The sequence below is a fragment of the Anabrus simplex genome, chromosome 3, assembly GCF_040414725.1.
Source record: "Anabrus simplex isolate iqAnaSimp1 chromosome 3, ASM4041472v1, whole genome shotgun sequence".
Taxonomy (NCBI): domain Eukaryota; kingdom Metazoa; phylum Arthropoda; class Insecta; order Orthoptera; family Tettigoniidae; genus Anabrus; species Anabrus simplex.
Genome location: NC_090267.1, coordinates 435,205,216 through 435,231,781, shown reverse-complemented (window position 1 = coordinate 435,231,781; position 26,566 = coordinate 435,205,216). Strand labels below are relative to the sequence as shown.

Genomic DNA, 26,566 nt, shown 5'->3' with positions numbered 1-26,566 from the left:
CACTAGGCAAATGCTGGGGCTGTACCTTAATTAAGGCCACGGCCGCTTCCTTCCAACTCCTAGGCCTTTCCTATCCCATTGTCGCCATAAGACCTATCTGTGTCAGTGTAACGTAAAACCACTAGCAAAAGAAAAAAAGAGTGGGTTTTGTAGTTTTTAGACTCTCTTGACAAAAGGAACATCAAGAAATGGACAATGCCAGCTGCCATTCGGTACAGCTTGAACGAATCCCTACAACGAACATACGAGAGGCTGATATTTTATCGTGGTTATCTGCTAGGAATATTCCTCATGACAGCAATTACACCAGAGTCGAACTGTTGTCTCCAGTGAAACTAGTCAAGCCAAAGGCAAAAATGTATGAAATTAATACACTTGCTGACAGAAGGGGTCATACCGTTGTTTGCCAGCCACCCTGTCATCGTCAATATAACCCCCATAGAGCTGGTTTGGGGAAACGTTAAAACTGCTGTAGGGAAAAGGAACAAAAGTAACTGATGTCCAATCTTTAATGGAAGAGGAGCTGGATAAAGTAACCAGACAGGAGTGGAAGGCTTGTGTGTCACATGCTGAAAAATTTCATGAGGATGCTTACAAAAGGGACGTAGTATTGGACATAGTCATGGATGATATTTCATAGTTCCAGAGAAGGCACATGACAGAGTACCGTGGGAAAAGATGTTTGCCGTACTGGGGGACTGAAGGTTTAAGGGCAGATTATTAAAAGCAATCAAAGCATTTATGTTGACAATTGGCCTGTAGTGAGAATTGATGATAGAATGAGTTCTTAGTTCAAAATACTTAATGAGTGTGACATGAATATTAGCCTTTCCAAGACTAAAATGATGTCAGTAGGCAGTAGCGGCGATTGCGAGTTAGAAGTCGGGGGGGGGGGGGGGGCACAAAAATAAAAAATATCCGGGTCTCTGAGAGCCATAGTAGAGAGGCGGGGGTAGGACATCAAAAATGGAAAGAAAAACAACCTACAAAATGGTACGTTTTTTAATGCTCCCTGAGCAAATTTTGATAGAGACGTAAAGGTTGAGTCTACTATATTTAGTGCAATAATAATAGTACTATACAATAACACTCACCAATGGAACAATAATTACACATGTATTACAATTTAATAGAAGTTTTGCACGATAATGCAATTAAAATATCATTTAATATTTGACTGCACACTAACAAAGTAAGACACTAGATAGAACTACAGACACATTTAGAGAGTGAAACTGATAGACTAACGAATGTGCGCAGCAAGCGGATGAATCATACCTCAGTGTCCATTACCTTGACAAAAATACACCCCTGCTACCCTTAATCAGAGTCCATACTACATGCTGCCGTACGAGTCTCCACTACTTGCTGTGGTGCTGTATGAATCACCTAGCTGCAACAAACGACACTTTGTGCGTATTGCCACTGAGTACTTTTCTTAATAATTAAAGAAATTAAAGGAAGGAATTAGCTGAAAAAACAATAGGGATTGTACAAATTGCTTTTTTTTAGTTTGAGGCTTTTTTTTTTTTAAGATAACCTTTAGGTTCTTCAGTCTGCCGAAACTTAAAAACAGTCAGTTGGCTAAAATGGAATGAAAATATTTTTTTCCTCCAGAAAGTGTGTGTGTGTGTGTGGGGGGGGGGGGGGGGGGGCGATTGCTGATGCTGATGCAGTGAGCTCGCAGTATGAAGGAAGTTAGCTCCAGGACAAAACTCTCTTACATGGGTCTGTTTTCAGACCAACATTGTTTTATGGGAGTGAAAGCTGGGTGGACTCAGGACCTCTTATTCACAATTTAGAAGTAACAGACATGAAAATAGCAGGAATAATTGCTGGTACAAATAGGTGGAGATTATGACAGGATGGTACTCAGAATGGGGAGATAAAGGCTAAATTAGGAATGTAGGCTACATGATTGATGAAGCTGTATGCATAAACAAGCTTGGTTGTGGGGCCATGTGAAGTGAATAGAGGATGATAAGTTACCTAGGAGAATAATGGACTTGGTCGTGGAGGGTAAAAGAATTAGAGAGGCCAAGACGACTATGGTTAGACTCTAATTCCCGATATTTAAAGATAAGAGGTGTATAACTAAACAAGGCAACACAGCTGGTTACAAATAGAGGATTGTGGCAGTGTTTTATAAATCCAAAGAGGCTTGCAGACTGTATATAATGAAGATGGACAGTATGTATTCTTTGTTGGATATCTTCTTCTTCATGTGCCATGTCCTCGCAGAACGTTGGCGATCAGTAGCATGATCTGTTGTTTATTCATAGCTGTTCTGAACAGAGTAAGCTTTGTCACCCCAAACCACTGGCTCAAGTTGCCGAGCCATGATGTCCTACTTCTCCCCGGACCACGTTTTCCATTAATTTTCCCTTGGAGTATTACTTGCAGAAGGTGGTATTTAGAGTTCCGCATCATATGACCAAAGTATTCTAGTTTCCTTCTTTTGATGGTAGTGAGAATTTCTGGTTCTTTGTTCATACGGTGCAAAACGTCTATATTGGTCATTTTAGCTGTCCAAGGTATCTTAAGCATCCTTCGGTACGTCCACATTTCAAATGCTTGCAATCTCTTGCACATGGTCTCAGTTAGTGTCCATGCCTCAACGCCGTACAACAGAATGCTGAAAACGTAGCACCGGAGTAATCGTGTCCGTTGTGAAATGGAAAGGTCACGGCTTGTCAAAAGTTTCCTAAGTCTCTGAAAAGAAGTTGGATATACCTACAACAAATTGTGCTGCTTTCCTTTGGATCTTTTACAGTTCTTCCTTATGAGGGTCCATCAGTGCCCATATGATAGTTTGTATGGGGGGCCCAGACCTGGGGGTGTGTAGTATTTTTAATATTTTGGAAGATAAATGGCAACTTGTATTCTGTGGTAGAATAACCACAGTGTTCCCTGCAGTTGGTGGGGAACGGTACTACCGCTTCTACGTAATACTGACTCTTAAATCATTTTCTTGAAAGGAAAACACCTGACTAGACTGGAATTTTGCCTTTCCCTGAGAACTAGGAGGGGGGGGGGGTGTCGCGGCCCCACCTTGCCCCCGGGTATGGGCGCCCTTGTGAGGGTCCCATACTTTTGAACCACACACTACTACATGAGGTCATACCAGTGAGTCATATGGTCTCTCCTTCCCATCCTTACTACAAGCCATAAGTGTCTTTGTAACCACATGAAGTGATCTGAACCTATGATGACTATCTGATTAGTATGATTAATAAGCTTCAGATATTTAGGAAATGTCCGTATTTTCTTTTTCCTTGACTTCATTTTCGTAATAAACTGAAATTAAGCACCAATTTGACTTTCCTCATTCTATTTAGGCGAATTTTGCAGTGCATAATATTATTATTATTATTATTATTATTATTATTATTATTATTATTATTATTATTATAAAAGAATCGTAACGCGGTGGACGAACTATCCCTTAAACAGAAACCTTTGCATTTCATCGGAAATTGAAACTACTGATGCAAATTTACCGAAATTGAAATTACTGATGCAAATTTACTACAGTCTACTGAAAAAATAATTTTTTGTATGCCTTTTACATTAGTTTAACATCAGGTTACGTCATATTTCGCGCTCCTGATTTTAAAGAGACAGGAGAAAAAAAAAAACAGCGTCAAGATCAACGGACAATACCGTCTGGGCATTGCCAAATGGATTCTAATTCTTTAATTTAATAAAACTGTATCCATTATATTGTTACGTTATTTATTATTTGTGTTTATATTTGCATAATTCTTTGTATTATTCGTACAAAATAATTTGGAGGTAGTATACTGTAGAGAATAAACATCGTTAGTAGGAATAAATGGGTTTATTTACGTACATTTGACAACACTGGCAAGCACTTGTTCGATGATATTCCATACAAACAATATTTTATGGTAGGCAGTTTAGGTCAAGTTCTGGGTGTGTTTGTATTATAGAGGCTTTCTTGAAGCGATCTTACGATTTGAAACCTAATGCGCTCAATATTACAACATTTTCTAAGTTTTGATTATAGACCAGGCTAGAACTATTTGAGGTGTATGAATATAAACATTCTAAGACGATCAGCTGTTCTGGGCCTTTTGTAATTGATATAACGAATAAGACGCCATAATCTTTTAACTGTCACTTTGAACTAAATCGCCTTTCGAACAGAACTTTGGGGACCAGGGAGATATTTCACGCATTTGTTGTTTGGACACATCCGGGTAAGTAAAAAAAGTAATCATTTATGATGTATAGTTTTAAGGATTACGTCAGTTCATTTTGAAGTTCGTTGTTATGGCAAAGACAAAGGCTTGCACCTGAATTGTGTAATGAAGATTTTGAAACTTCTGAGTATTTAGCAGGTATCTTGCTGGTGACATCTTTTAAAATACGCTGGATAATGACCAGAAGAAAACGGTTGCTTCTTCTAATTTCTATGTGTTGATTGAAGTCTTGGGATCCTTTTAGATGAGACGCGGAGCTCTTTCAAGGGCGTCCTTTTTATTGGAGGTTAACACATTACGATGCAACTCGGGACTTTCTTTGCGTAAATAGGGTATCTATGTATGTCAACTGCCAAAGCATATATAACTGTGTATAATGGCTTGAGACTCTCCCATTGTTCAATTAAGATGTTTTCAGATCCTCTCTGTTATATTCTTTAGTTTCTTCTTCACTGCGTGGATCTAATGATGCTTAGGAGCTATGCATTCCTCATTCTCTTGAAACATCTTAATGATCTCTGAAGAAGTATGCTTTATTATTCTGATGGTCTCGTAGGATAGGTCTCTATACCCCTGTGGGTGGGGACTGTGGAATAATACCCATGATATCCCCTGTCTTTCATAAGAGGCTACTAAAAGTGGCCCCTAAGGGGCTCTTTAGCTTGGGTTGGCGACCACGAGGCCTTAGTCGAGCCCTCACATTGCTTCCATGTACTTTGCCAGGGTCCTCAATTTAATCTATACTATCAGACCTCCCTTGGTCAACTTTTGTTCTCCGATCCTGACAGCATTCGAGGCCTAGGGAGTTTTTCGTTTTCACGCCCTTCATTACCCTTGTCTTTCTTTGGCTGATACCTTCCTTTTTTGAAGTGTCAGATCCCTTCAGCTCGCTCTCTTTCTCTCTCTGTGGTTAGTTTTAATAGAAGATGGTTGCCTAGTTGTACTTCCTCTTAAACGGTAAGTACCACCACCACCGCCATCATCATTAATTTCCCTAGTTTAGTTTAGTTCCCACTAGGGTCTATAAGGAAGACTGATTACCTTAATACAGGTACAAAGTAATGCAGAAATGTATATATCTTCTAGAAGTCTTTGCTCCCTTAAATAAATCTGCTCGACTACATACTATCATTTGTAACGAGATCGGAATTGCCGTTGAGCATACGAACAGAAATTGTCACAAACCCCAGTATAACTTACTTGGATATGATAGGGATGTTTTTTACTTACAACTTGCTTTACGTCACAAGGTTTTATGGCGACAATGGTACGGGAAAGGGCTAGGAGTTGGAAGGAATCGGCTGTGGCCTTAAGGTACAGCCCCAGCATTTGCCTGAATAGAATAGAGTATATTTATTTATCATCTACAGGATGTCCCAATTACAGATGATGTAATAGAAAATTAAATAAAAAATAAATTAAAAAATATGCATACAAATATACATAGGATATATATACAGACAGATGAAAATCTTCACATGTTTTCTATAGATTATTCACATAATTTACAAAATTATCACGTTCTTTCCTTGAGAAGAACTTTACGAATTGCAGTGGAAGGGTGGTTAAGCATTCAAGCATTTAATTGCTAACATTGCGTCCGCACATTTTCGGCGTGTTGCCAGCGTATTCAAGAATGTTTACAAACTCTTCATACCTGCTTGAAGAGAGTGGCATGCCCAGGAATACGAAACTAATCCACTTCATGAACCTTATCTGTACTCTCGAGATGGTGTATGTGGCCTTTCTGATACGGGAGCCACACCTCACAACCATACTCGAGACAGGGTCTCACCAAGGAACAAAACAGTGTTTTGACACATGGAATATTACTGAAATCTATACAATTCCTTTTGACAAACCCCAGGAGTCTGAAAGATTTCTTTATAATACCATTGATGTGCTTCTCAAAGGATAAGCCATTTCTGTTACTAAGAATTACACCTGGATCATTAAACTCCTCACGCGATTTAAATTTTCTCCATTGATTTTATATCTATAAAATACAGGTGTAAATGACATGACACCACACTTGAATTTATTCACTTTAAGGGGACCCCTTATCACACCACTCGCATATTTGCTTCAGATCCTCTTGTAGATAACTGCCATCGCTGTCTTCTATGACTTTGTATAGTTTCAAGTCATCAGCGTACAAGAGACATTTGCTACTCTGAACGACTGTAGGAACAAAACAAATAGAAGAGGCCCTAACAGCGATCCCTGTGGGACGCCAGAGGAAGGTTCATAGGGGTTAGAGATCAAACCCTCGGGCTTGACAAAACATACTAGTACTGTTGTTGTTTACACAGCAAAGCCAAACTATAGAATTCATGCTGGGAACAATATTCACATCGAGAAATGTTATATAAAGTGTGTATGACACAGTTGTTGGCTTAAGATAATAAAGGTTTAGAAAATTCATATCGATCGATCATATCAATTCAATTCAGATTTCATTTTCATTCAGTTGGCAGTATAACTGGAACAGTGAGAGCTCCCTCCTTCCTCCACCCCCCCGTTCAAAGAAATATCGCTAAAAGGTGCGCGGACTACACATACATACAAAACAATAAATATTGACAATGTGTTATTTGATATTGTTTGTGTAACTGCATTTCCATATCCTTATGAGCATAATTATTGTGAATTGTACCAAATATATGTTAAAAAACTCAGACAGCATTACTCTGCCAAAATTCTCTAATGGTTACTGGATCCACGTTTCCATACTCTTCTCACCATAATGAGTGTGGATAACACCAAAATGTTGCTTTCGCTATTACATGGCAGAGAAATAGGAATTCATTCATTATACACATTCTCGTATGAATAGGAGTTTTATTGTGTGTTGTCGCAGTTCATTGCCTCGGCATGTTTTTATCTTCTTTCTTTTAGATCATTCCCTACTTTAGGTATTTCCATATGACCCTGTGACATATCATTTTGAAGTCTGTACAATATAATTTGACAAGATTGTTCTGTTATAAGGCGAGGGACTTCAGAAAATTTGGAGTCTTTGTAATCGTAAGACCGAGTGAAGCCGGGTATGCCATCTAGTGCTCAAGTTTCATTTCACTGGCCTGGATTTTATTCTCCCGCCTTTTTGTCAGTATCCAGGTCTTTGCTATGTATGTCAATATTGGGTATAGTACGTCTTATACATCACTTCTTACTTCATTGCTACTTCCTCCACACCAGATTTCTCTCACTCTGGTAAAATGCATTTCTGAATTGAATCCTTTTACTGATTTCAATGTCTAGCCCTGTATCCTGCATCAGTTGAAGCTCTTCAAAATTTCAAGGTTTTGTCATTTTATTTTTCGTCATTCCTATGCTTCCTCTTTCTAATATAGTCAACATTATTGCCTTATTTAGTAGAAATTCAGTAACTCCTGCCCAAGTTTTATTAATTCTTATGGAGTTGAAATAATACAAGTCTTATGTGTAATCGGCCTACCTTGTAGAGGAGAGATGCATTCACTGTGACAGCCAGGGACTCACCCACCAGCTTTCAGAAGTATGTTTACTTCGATAACCTAATTTAATTTAGTATGCGCCATTTCCATTGTTGAAGCGACTACTAGTGTTTCCATTGGGTGAGATATAATTGAATATGACATGATCCCCAGCAATCAAGATAAATATATTCCATTGCCAACGTGCATAGAATAAAAACACAACTAAATGCAACCTATAGCAAAATAATAGAACACCAGTAGTTTTCTGTTAAACTTACCTTAATGTAGAGGAGGATATTGCGCACTTGGTCTTAAAAAATTTGTTCAATGTGGCGTCAACCATTAGTCCAATGGTTTTGTTACAAATCGGATCTAACCATTTCAGACCTATAGTTGTCACTAGACAGACCTAACCAATCCAGACCAGTGGCTTTGTGACTAGCTGGGGCATGTTTATATATATAGCTTTGCACCACTGTCTAACATACAATGCACTGCTATCGCCCTACAGAATGCTAAAGGCTTAACAGCTTCCTCACAGCCTTAACCTGAGGGCTTATATCCTCAGACGCCTTTTGGTTCATCAAAGTCCAACGGTTTTGTCACTAACCGGACCTAACCCATTTGCTTCATCACAGTCCAACGGTTTTGTTACTAGCCAGACCTAACTAATCCAGATCAATGGCTTTGTCACTCAGTAGCGGCGATTGGGAATTCAAAGTGCGGGGGCAAAAGAAAATTAATAATATTATACAGACAACATACAGTACCCGGGTTTGTTGGTTATAGCGGTCGGGGGAGGGGGGGGGGTATATACATCAAAACTGAAGAAACACGGTACAAAATGGTAAGTTTTTTATGCTGTCTGAGCGAATTTCAACAGACAGGTAAAGGTTGACAGTTTACCAATTTAAGTGTGGTTATAATAGTTTAAGATTTTAATTCAATACTATACAATAAAACTTTCACCAGAGGAATGCATTTATTACAGTTAAATAGAAGTACGGCGTGATCATGCAATTAAAAGCATTTAGTATTTGACTACACAGTAGAAACTCACACTAAACAGACTATCGCGTGCGGCAAGCGGGTGAATCATACCTCAGTGTCCATAACCTTGGCAAATATATATACACCCCTGCTACCTTCTTCACAGCACGTGAAAAGTTTCCACTACTTGCTCTGGCGCTATGCAAATCCCTTAGCCGGGACGAACAACATTTTGTGCATACTTCCATAATAATTTTGTTAATAATTAGAGGAAAATAAAGGAAATAATTAGCTGATAAGACAACAGCGCTTGTACAAATTGCTTTTTTAAACAAATCCTATAATTCCAAGTTTCAGTCGGCTAAAATGCGAATAAAAATGTAATATTTTCTCCAAAAGGTGGGGGGGAGGGGGCAAGTGCCCCCCTTAATCGTCACTACTGTCACTAGCCTGCATGCCTAATTAATACAGCTTTTCACCACTGTCCAACATAGAATGCACTGGTATTGCCCTACGGAATGCTAAGGGTCTGACAGCCGCTTTGCAGCTCTAACCTGAAGGCTTACGCCCCCAGACCTTCTTTGCTGCCACACCTAACAATGTACCACTAGTTTGTAAGTTTAAAGTTGGCAGTCTTATGCATCACACAATCACGTCAGCCGCGAGAAAGAAACAAATGACAGTCAGTGGAAATCACGTCCAGATGTCTGCGCTGAAGAATGGCAGCAGGTACTGAAATTTTTCCTATCTTTTCCATGCTGATTTTCATTCCATTGCATGCCAAATAACCCTGGATAATGATACAATTATTTCTCAAATTCCAACCACTTTTGATTATTGAGAATGGAATGCGACTATCTCAAAGGGTTGTGTAGTGCTATTTTATTCAGAAGTTTGCAGTACACCTTCCTTGGCCTTTCATTATGCCACAGATTCAAGTCCGAGGTCCTCTATTTTGGTTGTTATGGTTGCTGACTGTTGCGCCTATAGACGCAGGGCTGATGACTGAATATGAAATTTTCCTCGATAGTATGTTCGTAATAATAATGGTCTATGGCATCCGGAGAGGCCTATAGGAGACCCACATGTCTGAGGATGGGGTGCGACCTAAGATGATTTCTAATGATGAAGATGGCACACACACCCAGCCTCCGAGCCAGAAAATAAAACCAGTTAGGATTAAAACCCCGACCCGGCTGGGGATTGAACCAGTGACACTCTGGACCAAAGGTCAGGACACCAACCATTTAGCCATGGAGTCAGACAGTATGTTGATAAACTTTTAATATTGTACCTTGGATTTAGTGTTCAAGATGCTATATCTCTTTGGAGATCTTCAGCTGTATTCTCAAGATTTTGGATATTTTTCCTGGGATGGAAGATCAGGGGCCTGTTCCACGAACGAACTTTGCAACTTTTCAACTTTGCACTTTTCACTTTTCAAATTTTGCAAAGTGCAAAGTCTTTCTGTTCCACCATGGTCTAGGTTGTACTTTTCAATTTTTTTGCAAAGTGAAAAGTCTTTGCGAATGAGTGATACGATCGAGTTTATTCCATGAGCAAACTGTATAGGACTAATACTCTACGATTTTAATGCTTTACTTTTCGCGGCGAATTTGACGGTATAATTGTCGTACAGTTTACGTTTTTATCATGGGAAAAAAGGTTATTACAAGTAGCTGGCTGTGCTGGAAGTTGTCAAGGAGAAACGTGACATACTTTTTCGACAACTTTAAAGATAACCTCTCAAATTATGACACATCAATATTAACGAGAGTAGGCTGCCGTCAACACATTCACACACAGAAGGAAATTCACCCTTCATTAGAAATGCCGTCGCTATATTGAGTGAATTATCAGGCCAACGTACTGTTAGGAAATATTACATTTACTATAACATCTACGACTTTGGTAACAGTTCGCAAATAATTGTTTTGATGTCCCATGCATTGGTGTTACACCGTGCAGCTGGGCACCATTTACTAACCAATGTAAGCATATAAGAATTTGTTCTTTTCCGGAAAGGGATTGACTTCTTTTTGTTACATGTTTCAATAAATGTCCGAACATTTCAAGAATATAATGAGCCTGTGTTGGGGTAATACGAAATCGCTCACGAAAGTCCGTCGAAGTGAGATTATGAAAATTAATCTCGTCTTTGTACGTTCTCTTATTGGATTCTTCATCACTGTCCTCACTTGATGCTAATAAAAGCTCACGTCGTAACGTGTTTATATCACTAAACCAAATTCTACGCTGAGAAACTAGTGTACATACTTGTTAATTAACATATGAAAAGGGAATCATCTCTTTGCAAGATTTATGAAAACTTTTCACTTCATTTCTTTGCACTTTGCATTTCTGTACCAATGGAGGAACGTAACAGGCTTGAAAAGTGAAAAGATTCCTAACTTTTCACTTTGCAAGTTAAATCTGAAAAGTGATGGCGGAACAAAATCTGAACTGAAAAGTGAAAAGTGAAAAGTTGCAAAGTTCGTTCGTGGAATAGGCCCCAGATTGATACATAAATTTCTTGCTGGTTTTCACATGCTGGTTTCATTTGTTTGTTTGCAGCATCCCAAATCTCTTTCCTGGCATGGCCATTATCTGATAGGCTTAATGATGCAAGTTGATGGCCTTGGCATAGTTCTACATAGTGTTAAAACTAAGTTACAAATTTCATTCTGATCCATATTGACAGTTATTGGTTACAAAATATTTTGTTAATTAGGTCAACCTATGCAGTATTTTTATTACTTGTGATGAGTTACAATTGGTCAGTAGGCCTACAGGTTTTGGCTTGTTTCAAGCCATCAGCTGACAATGGTAAAGAATAATCATTGTTTTATAAACTAAACTACTGAACATAATATACATTTAAAACCTTCATTAGGATCCTTAAAATTAAGTCTCTTCAAAAGCGGTGGTTTTTCATGTTAAAATCAATGCACATTAAAATAATTTACCATTCTTAGGAATTCTTAAATTGATATCTCTTAAAAAAGAATGGAACGTTAAAACACTGAACATAAATTTGGTGATGAGTGCATGAATCCTCTGTTGTATCATAAACACTCGTTAAAATAATTAATGTAAAGGAGGTTTTAATTTTCATGCAGTTTGAAGTTAAAGAATGTGTGTTGCTCAATGGAATGGGGCGGAAACATATTAAAACACTGCACATCTTAGGAAATCCTTAAATTAGTGTTTCCTTAATTTTCTGTTCCAGATCAGCTGAAATACCTTGTATTCTTAAATTATGTAGTAATTATATCTGAAAAATTCATCTTTCCTTGTCTCTGTGATGCTCCGGCACCAGTTTCTCTTATTAGTGCAAATAAGGGCAATAAATGAATGCATATTTCAAAAATTTAGAAATTCCTATATGGTTTTAATAGAGTTGAATGGAGCCATTTTTAATTACTCTGTTTGAAGTTGTCGTAATGAAAAGAATAATTTTAAGTTTCCATTTTAAAATGTAATATACTTCACGGTGGTTAAACTACTGTTGACATTGATTTTCACCTCGTTCAAAGTTGCATACCTGTATTATTTATTTCCACAGAGTGAGTTGGCCATGTGGTTTGGGGCGCGCAGCGGTGAGTTTGCATTTGGGAGATAGTGGGTTCAAACCCCACTGCAAGCAGCCGTGAAGATGGTTTTCCCGTCGTTTCCCACTTTCACACCAGGCAAATGTTGGGGCTGTACCTTAAGTCTACGGCCACTTCCTTCCCACTCCTATTCCTTTCCTATCCCATCGTCGCCATAAAACCTCTCTGTGTCGGTGCAATGTAAAGCCAATTGTAAAAGAAACAATTATTTATTTCCATGCCTTCCACATACAAAGATAATGAATGTCAGCATTTATGAAAGCTTTTTCATAGCATAATTGCTGAGGTGCATGTTTCATAACATGAGGTATACAGGTTTGAGTCGCCATTAGGCCAGATTTTTTAATTTTGGTAATTAGCTGTTGTATTCATCTGCATATCTTTTTCATATGTTACTTCATTGATAATATATTTTATTTAAATGTTTAAATACAATATTATATCTATTAGGAAAATGCTTTTTACAGGGTCTTTATTTATGCTTGGAAGGGACTTGCTCGCTCGACCTTGGCCACCAGTGACAGTTCAGTTGATGGCTACCGCTCGTGTGTATGTATGGCAGAATACTGTGCTCAAAATTATCATGCATTTTACTCACCATGCTTACAGTTTATGCTCAAAAATCATTATCATGCATTTTACTCAACCATTTTTACAGTTTATGGCCGGGCTGAGTGGCTCAGACGGTTGAGGCCCTGGCCTTCTGACCCCAACTTGGCAGGTTCGATCCTGGCTCAGTCCGGTGATATTTGAAGGTGCTCAAATATGTCAGCCTCGTGTCGGTAGATTTACTGGCACGTAAAAGAACTCCTGCGGGACAAAATTCCAGCACCTCGGCGTCTCCGAAAACCGTAAAAGTTGTTAGTGGGACGTAAAGCAAGTAGCATTTACAGTTTATGCTGAAAATGTTCCCCATGTGCTGACAAAATAGTCGGCATCTCCTAATGAAGTTTTCGGTTACTCTACCAAGTTCTTCAGCACTGATGGATGCAATTGCAACTCATATATTGTCTTTAAGTTCATCTAGTGTGTGAGTGTTGTTCCCATAAACTATATTTTTTAACATTCCCCACAAATAAAAATCACATATTGTTAAATCTGGTCTACGAGGGGGCCACAGATTTTTACTTATGATCCTCGTACCAAACACGCTTCAGTAAGGAGATAACGACCTTTACGTCTATTTTTAGTGTTTAAATGAACCTGTAGGTTTGAATCTCTTGGCCAGTTGTTTTATTGTCCGATTGACAGGAATGGGTCTCCCTGGAAATTAGCTCGAAACTTTTGTCTTGTCCTAGCGCACGATTTTCTGCACTTAATGTAAGTATTATGCAGATATACACGTTTACGTAACGAATATTTCACATACATTACAGCACTATACACAATCGCAATAAAACACTATACAATACGACATACAGTACGCAGTAGCTTCATTGAACACCCTACTATCTCGGAGTTCAGCTCTCAACAACTGCAGAGTGCCAGAAACCGCGCACGCCAGCGGCCGGTAGCGACCTGTCATCGGCGGCCAAGTTCGAGCGATAAACTGTCTTCCAAGCATAAGTAAAGACCCTGTATATGTGCTACTTGTAGAAAGTGACGCTATAATTAAACATTATAGTGAAATAAATTATCGATAAAATGAAGCATGTAGAACTAAACAAGATCACAGAGCTAGTGCAAATAGAGGATTATGGAGGCCTTTATTTACTTCACAGAAGCCTGCAGACAGAATGCTCAAAGGCAATTAGTCCACGTATATGGAATCACATAAAAGATGGAGCTAAAAGCAACAGCAGGGAATAAAAACCCCTTTGAACTAAAATTAAATAAAAAATATAGGGCGTAATTGAGAATCGAATCTACATACCTCCTATTTTGGAGAAAGAGTCTTGACGATGAGAACGCTTTCTGAAACATTAGCTTACACAATGGCGTATAACTAACTGGTGCATGAATATGTAAACATTATAATCTCAAGATTTTAAGCCCAATTAGGTATTGATTTAGAACCCATATAGATTAAGCTCACAAAAGTTTGACATAACTTAAATGGTCTATAACACTACAGATTTTAGGGAGCTAGATGTGTTGGCACGGACTAAAATGGTCTCTCTTTCCTTACTCTTCTTGATACCAGGAGCAGTATATTCCAATTTAGCTTTCAAAATCTTGGTAGGTAGAATTTAAGTTCTACCTGGTCTTGTCACAGTTGAAGATTTAATCTGATGTCAGTCCGTCATGCAGTGTCTTTTACTTATGTCTCCAATCTCCCACATTTCCAACATTCACTTCCCTGACTCCATAATCAGCAGCAACCTTTTTAATAGACTCATGTTTATGTGACTTTTTTTTGTTTGCATAAAAGTTTGTTTTGAGAGAAACCACACTCCATTTCAGTTTGTTACTGGTACTAGTATTGCACTACTCACCTAGAATGTTCAGATTTGAACACCACTGTAACAATCGAATACACCAACAATGTAACAGGGACTTTACTCTTGACAGTAAAGAAATGAAGGGCAAGTTAGACAAGTGACGAGATGTGGCCGGGATTCCACGAATCGTGAGGGTGGGAAGGGTGCTGATCATGTGAATTCTTAGGACTGCTTGCCCTAGCAGGAGCCACTGCTAGACCTAATTAGTGGCCAGTGCCCACAGGTTGCTAGGATACAATATCCAACAACCACTTATTTTTATGACAGCACTGTACTTCTTGTGATACTGACAATAGAACTTTTGGTTTCAAATTTTTGGGCCTGTACTGTATAATAGATTAATTTTCATCAAACCTAACATATTCAGTAGGATTGCCATGTTTGTTTACTTTGAAATTTACTCCTCTGTTATGGGACCCTTGGTCTAAATCTTTGCTCAATAAATGTATAATATTTTGCTCATTCTGTTATGTTAATACAGTTAAAATGTATATTAGAAATGCTTCATATTTAAACTAGCATTACAGTGCAGCAGTCTCTTTGAAGCAGTACGAACAGAATTAATGGATCTCATTGGGGCTACAAATATTTGTGCGAGTATTTGCCAATCAGAATATGGAAGTATATCAAATCAAACGTTCCCAGATTCAAAAATGGCTGATTCTGATGTTGCCAACTTGTGACATTCTGTTATATATTTTCAATTTTGTTGAACAAATTTATCCAAGTAATTATTTTCATTTTCAGTAGTATTAAAATATAAGGAAGTAATTCTCCCTTTAGTTTCCCTCCCTGAAATTAAGCCCTTTTTGTCCTGTACATCAATGAAGCGTTCAATGAATTTATAGCAGTTGCAATTTCAGATGATTTTTGAAATGCTTATTTATTATTCAAGCCAAAAAGTTACTGTTCAAACAACTTTGAAATTGTTGTAATTTTGTATTGAGTATAGTACCAGAGGTAGAATTTTTCCTTCAGCATTTGCTTGGAAGAAAAGCCTTACTGATGGTGAAAAATCCTTATGAATCATCATCCTGTATATTTGTAATTTGTTTCAGATTTTCATTCTGGAGGATATGTATTCACTATTTGTTTTTACTGTTTATCTGTTTATACTTTGTATAAAAAATGTGAAATTCTTAAGTATAGGGGATGTGTTCTGTTTTAACAAGGGTGTTTTTTTTCCCTAAGTATTCGTCCATCAGTTAATCTTTACCCTCTACTTAGTGAATTATCTCCCAGGCGTTATGTTACAATATTGGAAGAAGTAAAGAACATGTAATTTTGACATTCTTTCAGATTTTAGGCCTTCTGTTGGGCCATTCTTGAGGTGTAACTGGGGTCCAAGTAAGTGACATCGCAGGAATGGACCAGGGCCAGCCGGATGTTGTCCACCCTCTGATTGTACAGATTAATGAAGCTCTGAGTCTGGAGTCCAAATTCCAGCCTCATCTTCAGCTGCCCAGTTTGAATCAAGTAAGTGTAAATTTCTCTGCCATCCTTCACCGGTGATGTGAGCATGCGAGATAGAAAGTTACAGATTCACAAGTCTCAAATTACATTGTAAAGAATCTCTACAGTTTATATGTACTTTGAAAAATGTTTGCCCTAATTATAGTGGATAAAAATTTCGATCTGGGAAAAAGTTTTATTCAGAAATATCAAAATAGTTTGAAGAAACACTACTTCAAATTATTTTTATCACCATTACAATATGAATTACTTTGAAGTTGTATCGGCTATTATCTGAACTACTGTAACTCGCCCCACTTCCTTCTCCCACAGAAAATGCTGGTACTCCTGTGCATTACATAACCTTCCATGGGCATGACTTCAATTGAACACCTTGCCTTTTACACTCTTTCTTGGTGATGGTCTTTTCCAAACTCGAATTACTTCATGATATCTCACAGTAATGCCTAAGACACATACTGACGTGCCCATCAACAGATTTTTTTCGGTGACCAGCACAGTTGTGGATTTGTACTTACACAAACATGCTGATTTAAAATTAATCCACAACGGCAGCCAACCAATTGTTCAATGATGTCATACTATTCTACTACGATGTGAAACACTACTGTATATTAAGCTAGTTTTTGTAGAAAGTTAAACAAGACGTATTGTGCTAGAAATATAAGGCTGCTGTAATCACCAAATGCAAAGCACATAGCCCATGTATACAGTAGAAGTCCGTTATAGCGAGAATTCACAACAGCGGAAAATTAACTCGTTATACTGGATTGTCGTAATATCCAATTTTGTATAAAAGTCGGAAAAACCCCATACACGTTAAAATCAGTATGAAATGGCAATCAGTTTGTTCAAAACGTGCGTTTCCGCGGATGATATCCGCACTACGGCTTACTTGTTTGTTATTTTTCGAAATCCGATGCTACGTGAAAGTGTGTGTTTAATTTTATTCTGTAAAAATTACAGTACCGTACTTCTCCGAATCTATGACGAACCCCACTTTTTCCTACAAAAAAATTTGATCAGGCTCAAGAAGTGCTTTGTAAAATCATGTGAATGCCTTTGTTGTACGGTACGCATTTTTAGGCTATTTTCAGACGCCGAACATTGGCTTTCGTTATTCCGCATTTTTTCCCGGCTGCACAATTACTCTCTATTCTGCGGGTTTAATGACCATTTACTTAAAATTGGCATCATAATACTGAAGAGAACCCGTTGAAAATTTGCCGGCAATACCTAATCCATGTATTTCTACAATACGGCGATCCGCCAGGAAAATATTCTTGCTGTCTATAAAACTGTTACGGTACTTTTACTCAGCGTCAGATATAACCGGCTACCTCTACACGCACGTCTCGCTTGCCGGGTTTGCCCACCTTCAACGGCTAGCGATGTATAGGCCTAATCGCGGACGCTGAAAGTCAGCGAACAAGTTTATTGCGCCACGGTATGGCCATTCGACCCTTGCGTTTTTCGTGCACGTATCTCACAATTTCATTTTCGACTTCTTTAAAGCGTCCCTGTTGCGGACCACTGAATGCACTTTTTGTTCAGTACAAATTTTTTAGCTATCGTTGTCTTCACGCTGACGCCAAATATTGGCTTTACTTAGGCGTATGTCATATTTTCTTGCAGCTGCACAATTATTCTACATTTCCGAATGTTTAATAACAATTAACTTAAAATTGGCATCATAATACGGTATCGACGAGAACCTGTTGAAAATTTGCCGGCAATACCTGTTCCACGTATCTTTACGACTATCCATCACGAAAATGTTCCTGTTGTCTATAAAACTTAATTTTACCAAGAGTCAGGTACATTAGACGCGTTATAACTCCGCCACTGAGTAGCCGTGGCCTTTCTAAGAATTCGAAGGCTCGCATGTTTTGATGCCATTCTGCAGATTTGAGAAATGCTTTTGTAGAGGCTAGTAGAATGTGATTCTCTCTTCACTATTTCCCGAGATCCAGTTACACGCAGGCACCGTACAACCAGCTGTCGCGGCTAGCGATGTATAATAAAGAGGCGGTTGTTTATAGTCAAAAAATTTTGTGTGTGCGTGCAGGGGTGAAAAGAAGCAGCGTGGTTACCACGGTAATTGCCAGTGGTATTCATTCCTGTTAGGCCGCGAATGGAAGACAACCCTTTATTTTTTTGCATGAGATTCTGAGGGGAAGAAATGTTGTCGTGGATTTGGAGAAATATGGTATCACTCCAGAGTTTCCTTCTTCAAATGGCGTCACCTAACCTAACCATATATGTGTCGTGAAAACATCTTTGAAACGCATGTAGAGCCGATTTATCCTTGCTAAAAATTTGCATGTGAATAGTATTTCCAAAATTTAGCTAGACGCGAGAAAATATGAACTATCCTCTGAAATCAGTGATGTAGGTCTACTGTGCCATATCAGGAGGTGCATCACATTTTTAATTAATTTCAGTATATAACATTAAAATTAAGAGATCGTTTACTTCAGCCGTTATTTTTAATGAGTTGACAACTGCTGTTGTCAACGTTATTTACGAATTTATTACGAAAACTTATCCTCTTTCATTTCAGATTTTCTTTAGAGAACATCAGCCGTTGGGTATTACTAATCGACTCCAACATCGCCTTCGAATGTCGACGAAAGAGCTCGCAAATGCACAAATGAGAAAACTATACCATACCAAAGATGTTCGATCGCATTTTGTGACAAACGTTTCAGTTTCCTTATTCAAACAGCGACCTATCCTAACTTAACCGTACTATACAGATGATGGAAACATACTTAAGCGCCAGTAGAGAAATTATAACCTTTTCGCTATAAATTTTGCATGATGATAACCTTTCCGTAATTTAACCAGGCGCTAGAAAATATAAACTAACCTCTGAAATCAATTACGCGCTCTGCCATATCTCGGTGTATCCCATTTTTACTTGATTGCAGTATTTATCATTAAAATTAAGTGATTGTTTAGTCAGCCTTTATTTTTAAAGAGTTTAGAACTATTATCGGACACGTTATTTACGCATGTATTACGAAAATATGTTCCCTTTCAATTCAAATTTTCTTTACAGAACAGCAGTCGACGGGTATTACTAATAGACTCCGATATCGCCTTTGAATGTCAACAAGAGAACTCGCTAGTGGACATAGCGAGAAAACGATACCGAAGATAATTGATTGCATGCGACATAAGCGCGGGGGCATAAATATCGATGCGCGCTTAATCGCTCGTAATAACAGATGCGTCAATGATAGGGCTCTTGCTGTAACCGAAGGATAATACACAGTTTAGTATAGGAATTTTGAAGGGACAGAGAAAGGTTGCCAGTGTAACGGGGTTCTCGTTATATGCCGTACTCGCTATAACGGACTTCTACTGTACTGTATTATACTCGCTAAAGATGCTTTTAACTAGAATATTTTTACATCCATAGGCATAGGTCAGACTTTTATCTGAAACTTCAATAGTTTTGATGAAATATGTCATGCTTGTTGGAATAATTTGGTGGAATTCCAGTCAAACTTCTATGTATCTTTTAGGATTTTGTTGTTGTATAAAGTACAGAGCATTTCAAAATGAACATCAGGGTTTTAAGGCTCTATAGTACTTATTTCATTGAACTTACAGTTGTAAACAATACATCAAACCAAAGAACTTACAAAACAGTCTGTTTTACAAGTGTTTGTACCTGTGCACATGTACTACTTTCTGTGCCTAGTAGCCCTAGTAGCAAAGATGGAGACTGGGGAACAGAAAGCTTTTTGTGTTTCACTGTTTGCAAGGACTGAATCTGTAGTTACAGTGCAACGTGCATTCCATATTAAGTTCTGTTGTAATCCTCCAAGTGATAATAACATCTGTAGATGGTATCGTGAGTTTGAAGGCACCTGCTGTCTTTGCGAAGGTAAGAGTTATTGGACGACTAACAAAGAAAACACGTGTTGAGTGAGTGAGAGTCCTTCACACGTAGCTCCAAGAAATAAGTCTGGAGAGCTAGTCGTGAATTAGCAATCCGGTGACGTCTGTATGGAGAGTTTTAAGGTGGTGCTTAAAACTACGCCCTTATTGTTTACAGTTGGTACAAGCTCTAAGGCATACAGACTACGGTTTAAATGCCAACTTTGCAAAGGATATGTTGCTGCATGTCGACGAAGATTTTCTGCATCGTGTCGTATCCAGTGATGAATAGACATTTTCATCTAAGTAGACAAGTGAACACTCATAATGTGTGTATCTGGGGGTCAGCAAATCCCTCACGAGGTGGTACAGTTGCATCGTGGCTCCTCTAAATTGAATGTTTTTTGTGCCATATCCCATCGGAAAATTTATGAGTCTTTCTTTTACGCTGAAGCAACTGTAACTGGTGTTTTTTATCCCCTGCCAGCTGACCTAAGAGATTTAAGAAACAGGATTGAAGCAGCTGTTGCAACAATTACTCCAGACACTAAGCAAGGTGTAGGACGAACTCTGCACTCGACTCGATATGTGCCGTGTGAGGAATGGTGCTCATGTTGAGCACTCGTAGGACAAACTGTTAGAGTTGCTATTTTGCTTGATGTATTATTTACAAATGTAAATTCATGGCAATAAACACTACAGAGCCTTAAAACCCCGATATTCATCATGTATTTCCTAATCAAATTTAATAAATTTTGAGCCTATTTACCAAAATTCAACTAGCAAAATCTCTTGAGGTTAATAGATGCAATGAATTAACAAGTCATTAGGGGAATGAAACTAGAGGAATTTGTTATAAAATGCTTGTATGGCATAATGTATGTTCAGTCCTCAGTCTGAAGGCTAGTTGGATCCACGACAGCTTTACCATTAGCTGTCATAGACGGCCTAGGCCTTACCGAAGAGGTGTACTAGGGAAATGCGTGAGATAGTTTCCCGTTGCTTTCCTCACGGAGCCCGAAAGATAACTAGTCTCTTATCCCTCTTTTTACAGTCCAGTTATCTCAAATCATATCGGCAGAAAAGATTTTTAAAATGGCTGTGGGTGGATGCGAACTTGTCATATTGGCAGCCAACATCAAGGAGACCTGATACAGACACATCTTGGTTTGACACGAGCACACTCAAATCAAAGCGGGCTTTAGTTCAACTTCTATATCAGTAGGATTACCGTGAAGCTTTCTTTCCAGAGAGGAATTTTTATCACACTGAACATCACTCGCCTTACTAGTTGGTCCATCAGTGAGATAAGACCATGTCTGTTCTCTGTTTACGTTTAAATTGCCATTACTTGTTTCAGCAGCACTCGGTTGCAGAGTCCTGTTTTCTGTTGTCTCTAGTTCGTGTAAGCTGTAGCCCGACTTCTCACTGGTTCAGATACACTTGGTCATTTTCATCATCAGAAATTTCCTTCTTCTATCACACCAGTAAAGAATATCATCAATGCACACCATGTTTTTTTACAGATTTGCAAAACCATCAGGTGTATCATTTATCTATAAATGAACTGTGGTCAGGACAAACTGAGCTGATTTTGCTCTAATACCATAACGTTTACACCAAGCTTTGAACTTCTGGATAGCAAGAAATAAGTTGCCAAAGCTAGGAAAGCACAATGACTGAACCTTCTGTTTGTGCCCTGACCCCTTTGGAATGCACGAACAAAGAGATCCATCAAAGTGAGAGGTAGTGAGTTGCTTATTCTGTTATAAAAGGAATAACTTTATATTTGAGTGATATACAGTTTCATTGGAAGTAATTTATAGTGGATTGTAGATTTTCAGTTATTCTGTACAAGGTGAGAATCTTATATTTGAAAATATATTGGGTTAAAGAACGATTTGGCAAAACTTGACAAGAAGAAGAAGAAGAAATAGAATGATAGGAAACGTCATACAACACCCACGACTTCTTGAGTTCGTTTTTGAGGGAAGTGTTGACAGTAAGAATGGTATGGGTAGACTAAGGCATGAAACAGATCAGAGTATGTATAGGATGTAGTTGCATAGAAGTGAAAAGGTTAGCACAGGATAGGGTGACTTGGAAAGCTGCATTGAAATAATCTGTGGACTGATGACCCAAACAGCAACAAATGGGAGAAATATATCCCCCTCCCCCCATTTTATGATTTTTTTAACTGAGCAAGGTGGGTATGCTGATCAGGTTGCATAGCTGTGAATTTGTATTCAGGAATTGGTAATTTCGACTCCCCTGTGTCAACAGCCACGAAGATGGTTTTCAGAGGTTTCTCATTTTCACACCAAGCCATGGTAGCTTCCTTCCTAGTTCTAGATCTGTCCTACCCCATTGTTGCCATAAGACTGTCCGAGTTGGTGCAAAGTAAAAAAAAAATTACAAAAGAAAAAATTGTTTGTACTCTTGTGTTACAGGATCCCAATGAAATTTCTTCAGGCATCAGGGATGGCTCTGCGCATGTTCTTCGTTGTCTGAAAGTGTGGTATGATCTGCCCAGTGATGTCTTGTTCGTTGCCATAAACTTGATGGACAGATTCCTTACAAAAATGAAGGTAAATAGAAAGTTAATTTAGTTGGTGTATGGGGGCTTTTTAAAATCAGTATTCGCAAAATTTATGTATTAATAATAGAAAGGAATAAAATAAGTTACAAATAAAGTTTTATATAATATATATATAAAATAAGAGTTTTGTCTGTACATTGCTCAGAATTTGAAAAGAATGGTATTTCTGTATCGGTCATGTCCATAGTAACAAGAAAATGCACTTTTTACTTTTCCGTAATTTCTGTCTGTCTGTCTGTCTGTCTGTATGTATGTATGTACATGCATCACGAGAAAACGGTTGAAGAGAATTTAACGAAAATCGGTATGTGAAGTCGGGGGATGAGCCTCTACAATCTAGGCTATAAATCATTTTACTCACGCTGAGTGAAATGGTCGTTTAGGGGAAGGCTTAAAATTGAATTCTCAACTATTTATGTTATTAGTGGTCTAATGAAAATCGGTATGTGAAGTCGGGGGATGAGCCGCTACAATCTAGGCTATAAATCATTTTACTCACGCTGAGTAAAATGGTAGTTTAGGGGACGGCCTAAAATTGAATTCTCAACTATTTATGTTATTAGTGATCGCATTTTAAAGAAAATGGGTATGCAAACTTGGGGAATAAATTGCTACAATCTAGGCTGTCAATAATTTTATTCACGCTAAGAAAAATGGTAGTTTAGGGGAAGGCCTAAAATTTAATTCTCAAATATTTTTGTTATTAGTAGTCCTATATTGATGAAAATCGGTATGCAAAGTCAGAAAATAAGTCGCTATAGTCTAGGCTGTAAATTATTTTATTCACGCTGAGTGAAATGGTAGTTTAGGGGAAGGCCTAAAATGTAATTCTCAAATATTTCTTATTAGAAGTGTAGTCGATGAATGTTAGATAAGTATGGTTATATAGTATTAAATTTCATATTATTCGTGTCTTCTACATTGTTACCGTACTGGCTATGATCACCAAGATATTCATGAATTTGAATTTTTGTTACTAAGTCCATATCAGTGCCGAGTAACGAGAAAATGGGTAAACAGTATTTAATGAAAATCGGTACATAAAGTCGGAGAATAAGAAACTACAGTTTATGGTATAAAATATTTTACAAATCACAGAGTCGAAAGAAAACTAAATGTGTAGGCCTACAGTATAGAAAGCTCATAACACTGATCAACAATAACATTACATTGACCATTGTTTGTCGTGATGTGCTTTGTGTCTTCTGTTGCCCCTCATCTCCGGTAGATAGGATTACTGCTGCGTACAGAGTATTTTTATTTGATTTCCGTCGCACCAACATAGATAGGTTTTATGGCGACGATGGGATAGGAAAGGGCTAGGAGTGACTTAGGCCTTAATTAAGGTACAGGCCCAACATTTGACTGGTGTGAAAGTGGGGAAACCACGGAATACCATCTTAAGCGCTGCTGACAATGGTGTTCGAATCCACTATCTCTCGGATGCAAGCTCACAGCTGCGCACCGCTAACCGCACGGTCAACTCGCCCAGTCGGACAGAGTGTAACAGCCTGCCTGAATATTGACGGGAAGTAGCTGGTGAGTTAGATAACTTTCTTCTTTAGCATGCCATTCCCCTGGTTTATAAACTTTCTGATACTACTGGTACGTAACACACTGGATCATCATAGCATTCGGGCGATTCAATCCCTACTCTGAGGTACTGATTGGAATGAACAGTGTGCATATTTAGCAGAATAATGACAGATGAGTGTTCATGGCAATCTGCGGCCTGGTCATCCCAGCTCTGGAACTTTGCACTATTAGATTGGCACTGCAATGTAACCGCAGCACTGTTTGTTAAAAGTGATAAAATGTGCGGTTTTCCATTTGATCAAGTATTTTATATGATAGCATTGCTTTTAATCGCTACATTCATACTTACGTTTTTTTAATGACCTATGTTGATTTCAGTTGGGAAAACCACAAAGTCAGTCTTTCTGAGAATCCTGTAGCGAAGCACGGGTACATCAGCTAGTATATATATATAATATTGTATACAAGAAACTTGGTATACAGTAACACAACATAAAGTTTATTGCTTCAATAGTTTTATACAGTATTTACAAGAAATATCATGAAACTTGTCTTGGAGCTTGCTTGATTGCACGCAGTTAATGCTGTTATCAAATGATAGACTGAAAGTCCGTGGCACAAATATATATTTACAGAGAGAGAGTCCTATATACACATTCACACCTATCTTGAGGAGATAGTCTATTCCAATTCAACCAGATGTAACATATTCGAAGACTGGCATATCAGGAGTGTATGATTCTTACCTGCTACCGGTAAAGTAACGGGTGATCTGCAGTACGTATCTGAGTGGAGGTTGAAAGATCATTTCTTTTGTTGAGTACTGTAGTTGCTCCCTTAGCAGCGTGTAGTTCCTGTTTCGTAAAGGTACACTGGTGACATGCTTTTTCTTTTGATATCATGCACGTCCTCTGCACTAACAGAGCACTTAACAGTTAGGAGTTCATATTAGCAGGGAATTCAGTCTTATTCTTCCTCATCATGCGCATCTGAAAAATCACGGCTGTGCACACTACAAAACACATGTGAATGAGATTTTGAGGAACACAGTAAACAGGGCCATTCTTTCGAGTATTGCTCCCTAAATTTTTGAACTAATTTTGGTTTATTACTAGCGTCACTAGTCACGGTAACGTCATCACACATATTTTCCTGCACAAGAAATCTCTTCATTATTTCAAACCTTTCGCATTTTGTAACACGATTAGCATATATCCTAGTAAATTTGTAGTAAATTTGGCAACCAAAATTGCAATAAATACTTCAACAGTCACGCACACAGTATTCACAATGAAACAGAGTTTGACACCACTTTGCTGCCAAAACAAAGACAAAAGAACTTGCATACTTGCATGGAAGTCTGATCATGTGACAAACAAAATCAACAACTCCGCAAGGTATACCTCTTCACAGGTACCTATTTTTCCGGTACTGGAAGTACACAATGTGTTCTGCGCGTGAAAACTCGAAATATTCTTAAACGAGGGACAGGAAAGGGGTATAAATGATTACTGAGAAATCCAGAAGTAATATGCTGAGAATTCAAACTGTAATGGCATTCCTTGTGTATCCTTTTGAACACTTCATACACTTAGATTTTAAAATAATTTGTGGATTGTGATTCGTAAAGCCATAATTATGATGGGTAATTGGTAATTATTACAATTGAATTGTAATAGTTGGCATCTCTGCGCTTTTAAGGAATTTCCGCTTTTAACGAAGATTTTTGTAATGCCCAGCCAAGTCGCCATAAGCACAATATTATTTAAAACCCTTGTTAACGAACCCCGCCATAAGGAAAAGTCCACTTTTAAGGAATATGTTTCACATAAAGTACGATCGCACATCCTGTTGTAACAAAAAGATGCGATAAGATACTTTTTTTCTAAAGTTGAAGTGTTGATTAACTTCAGTTTTCACATAATCTCAGTCCGAGGTAAACATGCTAAATGGAAGCGTTCCTTTAGTGATGTGTGGAACCGTGATAAATTGGCGCGGCCTCTGCAGATCACTATTACCAGCAAGCAGCGGTCAAAGTCATGCTAGATGTTGTTCGTTAGTCATGATCATTGAACTGTAGGTAGTACTGGAATGACTGTTGTATGGGAGCGAAGTGCAGTTTCCGGCGAGACTAGCTGTACGGCCTAGAGGCATGGCTTTCGTACGCGTACATGCCTCGAGACACAAGTAACTTCCCGAAATATAAACATTTAGGCAGGAAGTCTCTTGCAAACTTCATGTAATTTACCGTGAAAGATATATTTCAGAAGATTAAAAGCAATTAGAAACTGAAAATTGCTATGGATATTGAACAAAATGAAAATGTATTCTAGAAAAA

At 38.2% G+C, this 26,566-nt stretch overlaps 1 protein-coding gene across 3 annotated transcripts in view; it reads left to right on the top strand.

Moving 5' to 3' along the window:
• The first annotated feature begins 3,893 nt into the window (after positions 1-3,893).
• Positions 3,894-26,566, top strand: part of CycG (cyclin G) — a 67,671-nt gene continuing 44,998 nt past the window's right edge. Inside the window, exons 1-3 of one of the 3 annotated variants that reach the window (XM_067143467.2) lie at positions 3,894-4,223; positions 16,029-16,205; positions 22,544-22,681. In XM_067143467.2, coding sequence (XP_066999568.1) covers positions 16,095-16,205; positions 22,544-22,681 — 249 coding nt within the window. In that variant the 5' untranslated portion in view covers positions 3,894-4,223; positions 16,029-16,094. Of the gene's footprint in view, positions 4,224-4,286; positions 4,365-12,762; positions 12,838-16,028; positions 16,206-22,543; positions 22,682-26,566 lie in introns of those variants that run through there. The other 2 variants (XM_068226742.1, XM_067143468.2) reach the window with 2 other exon arrangements.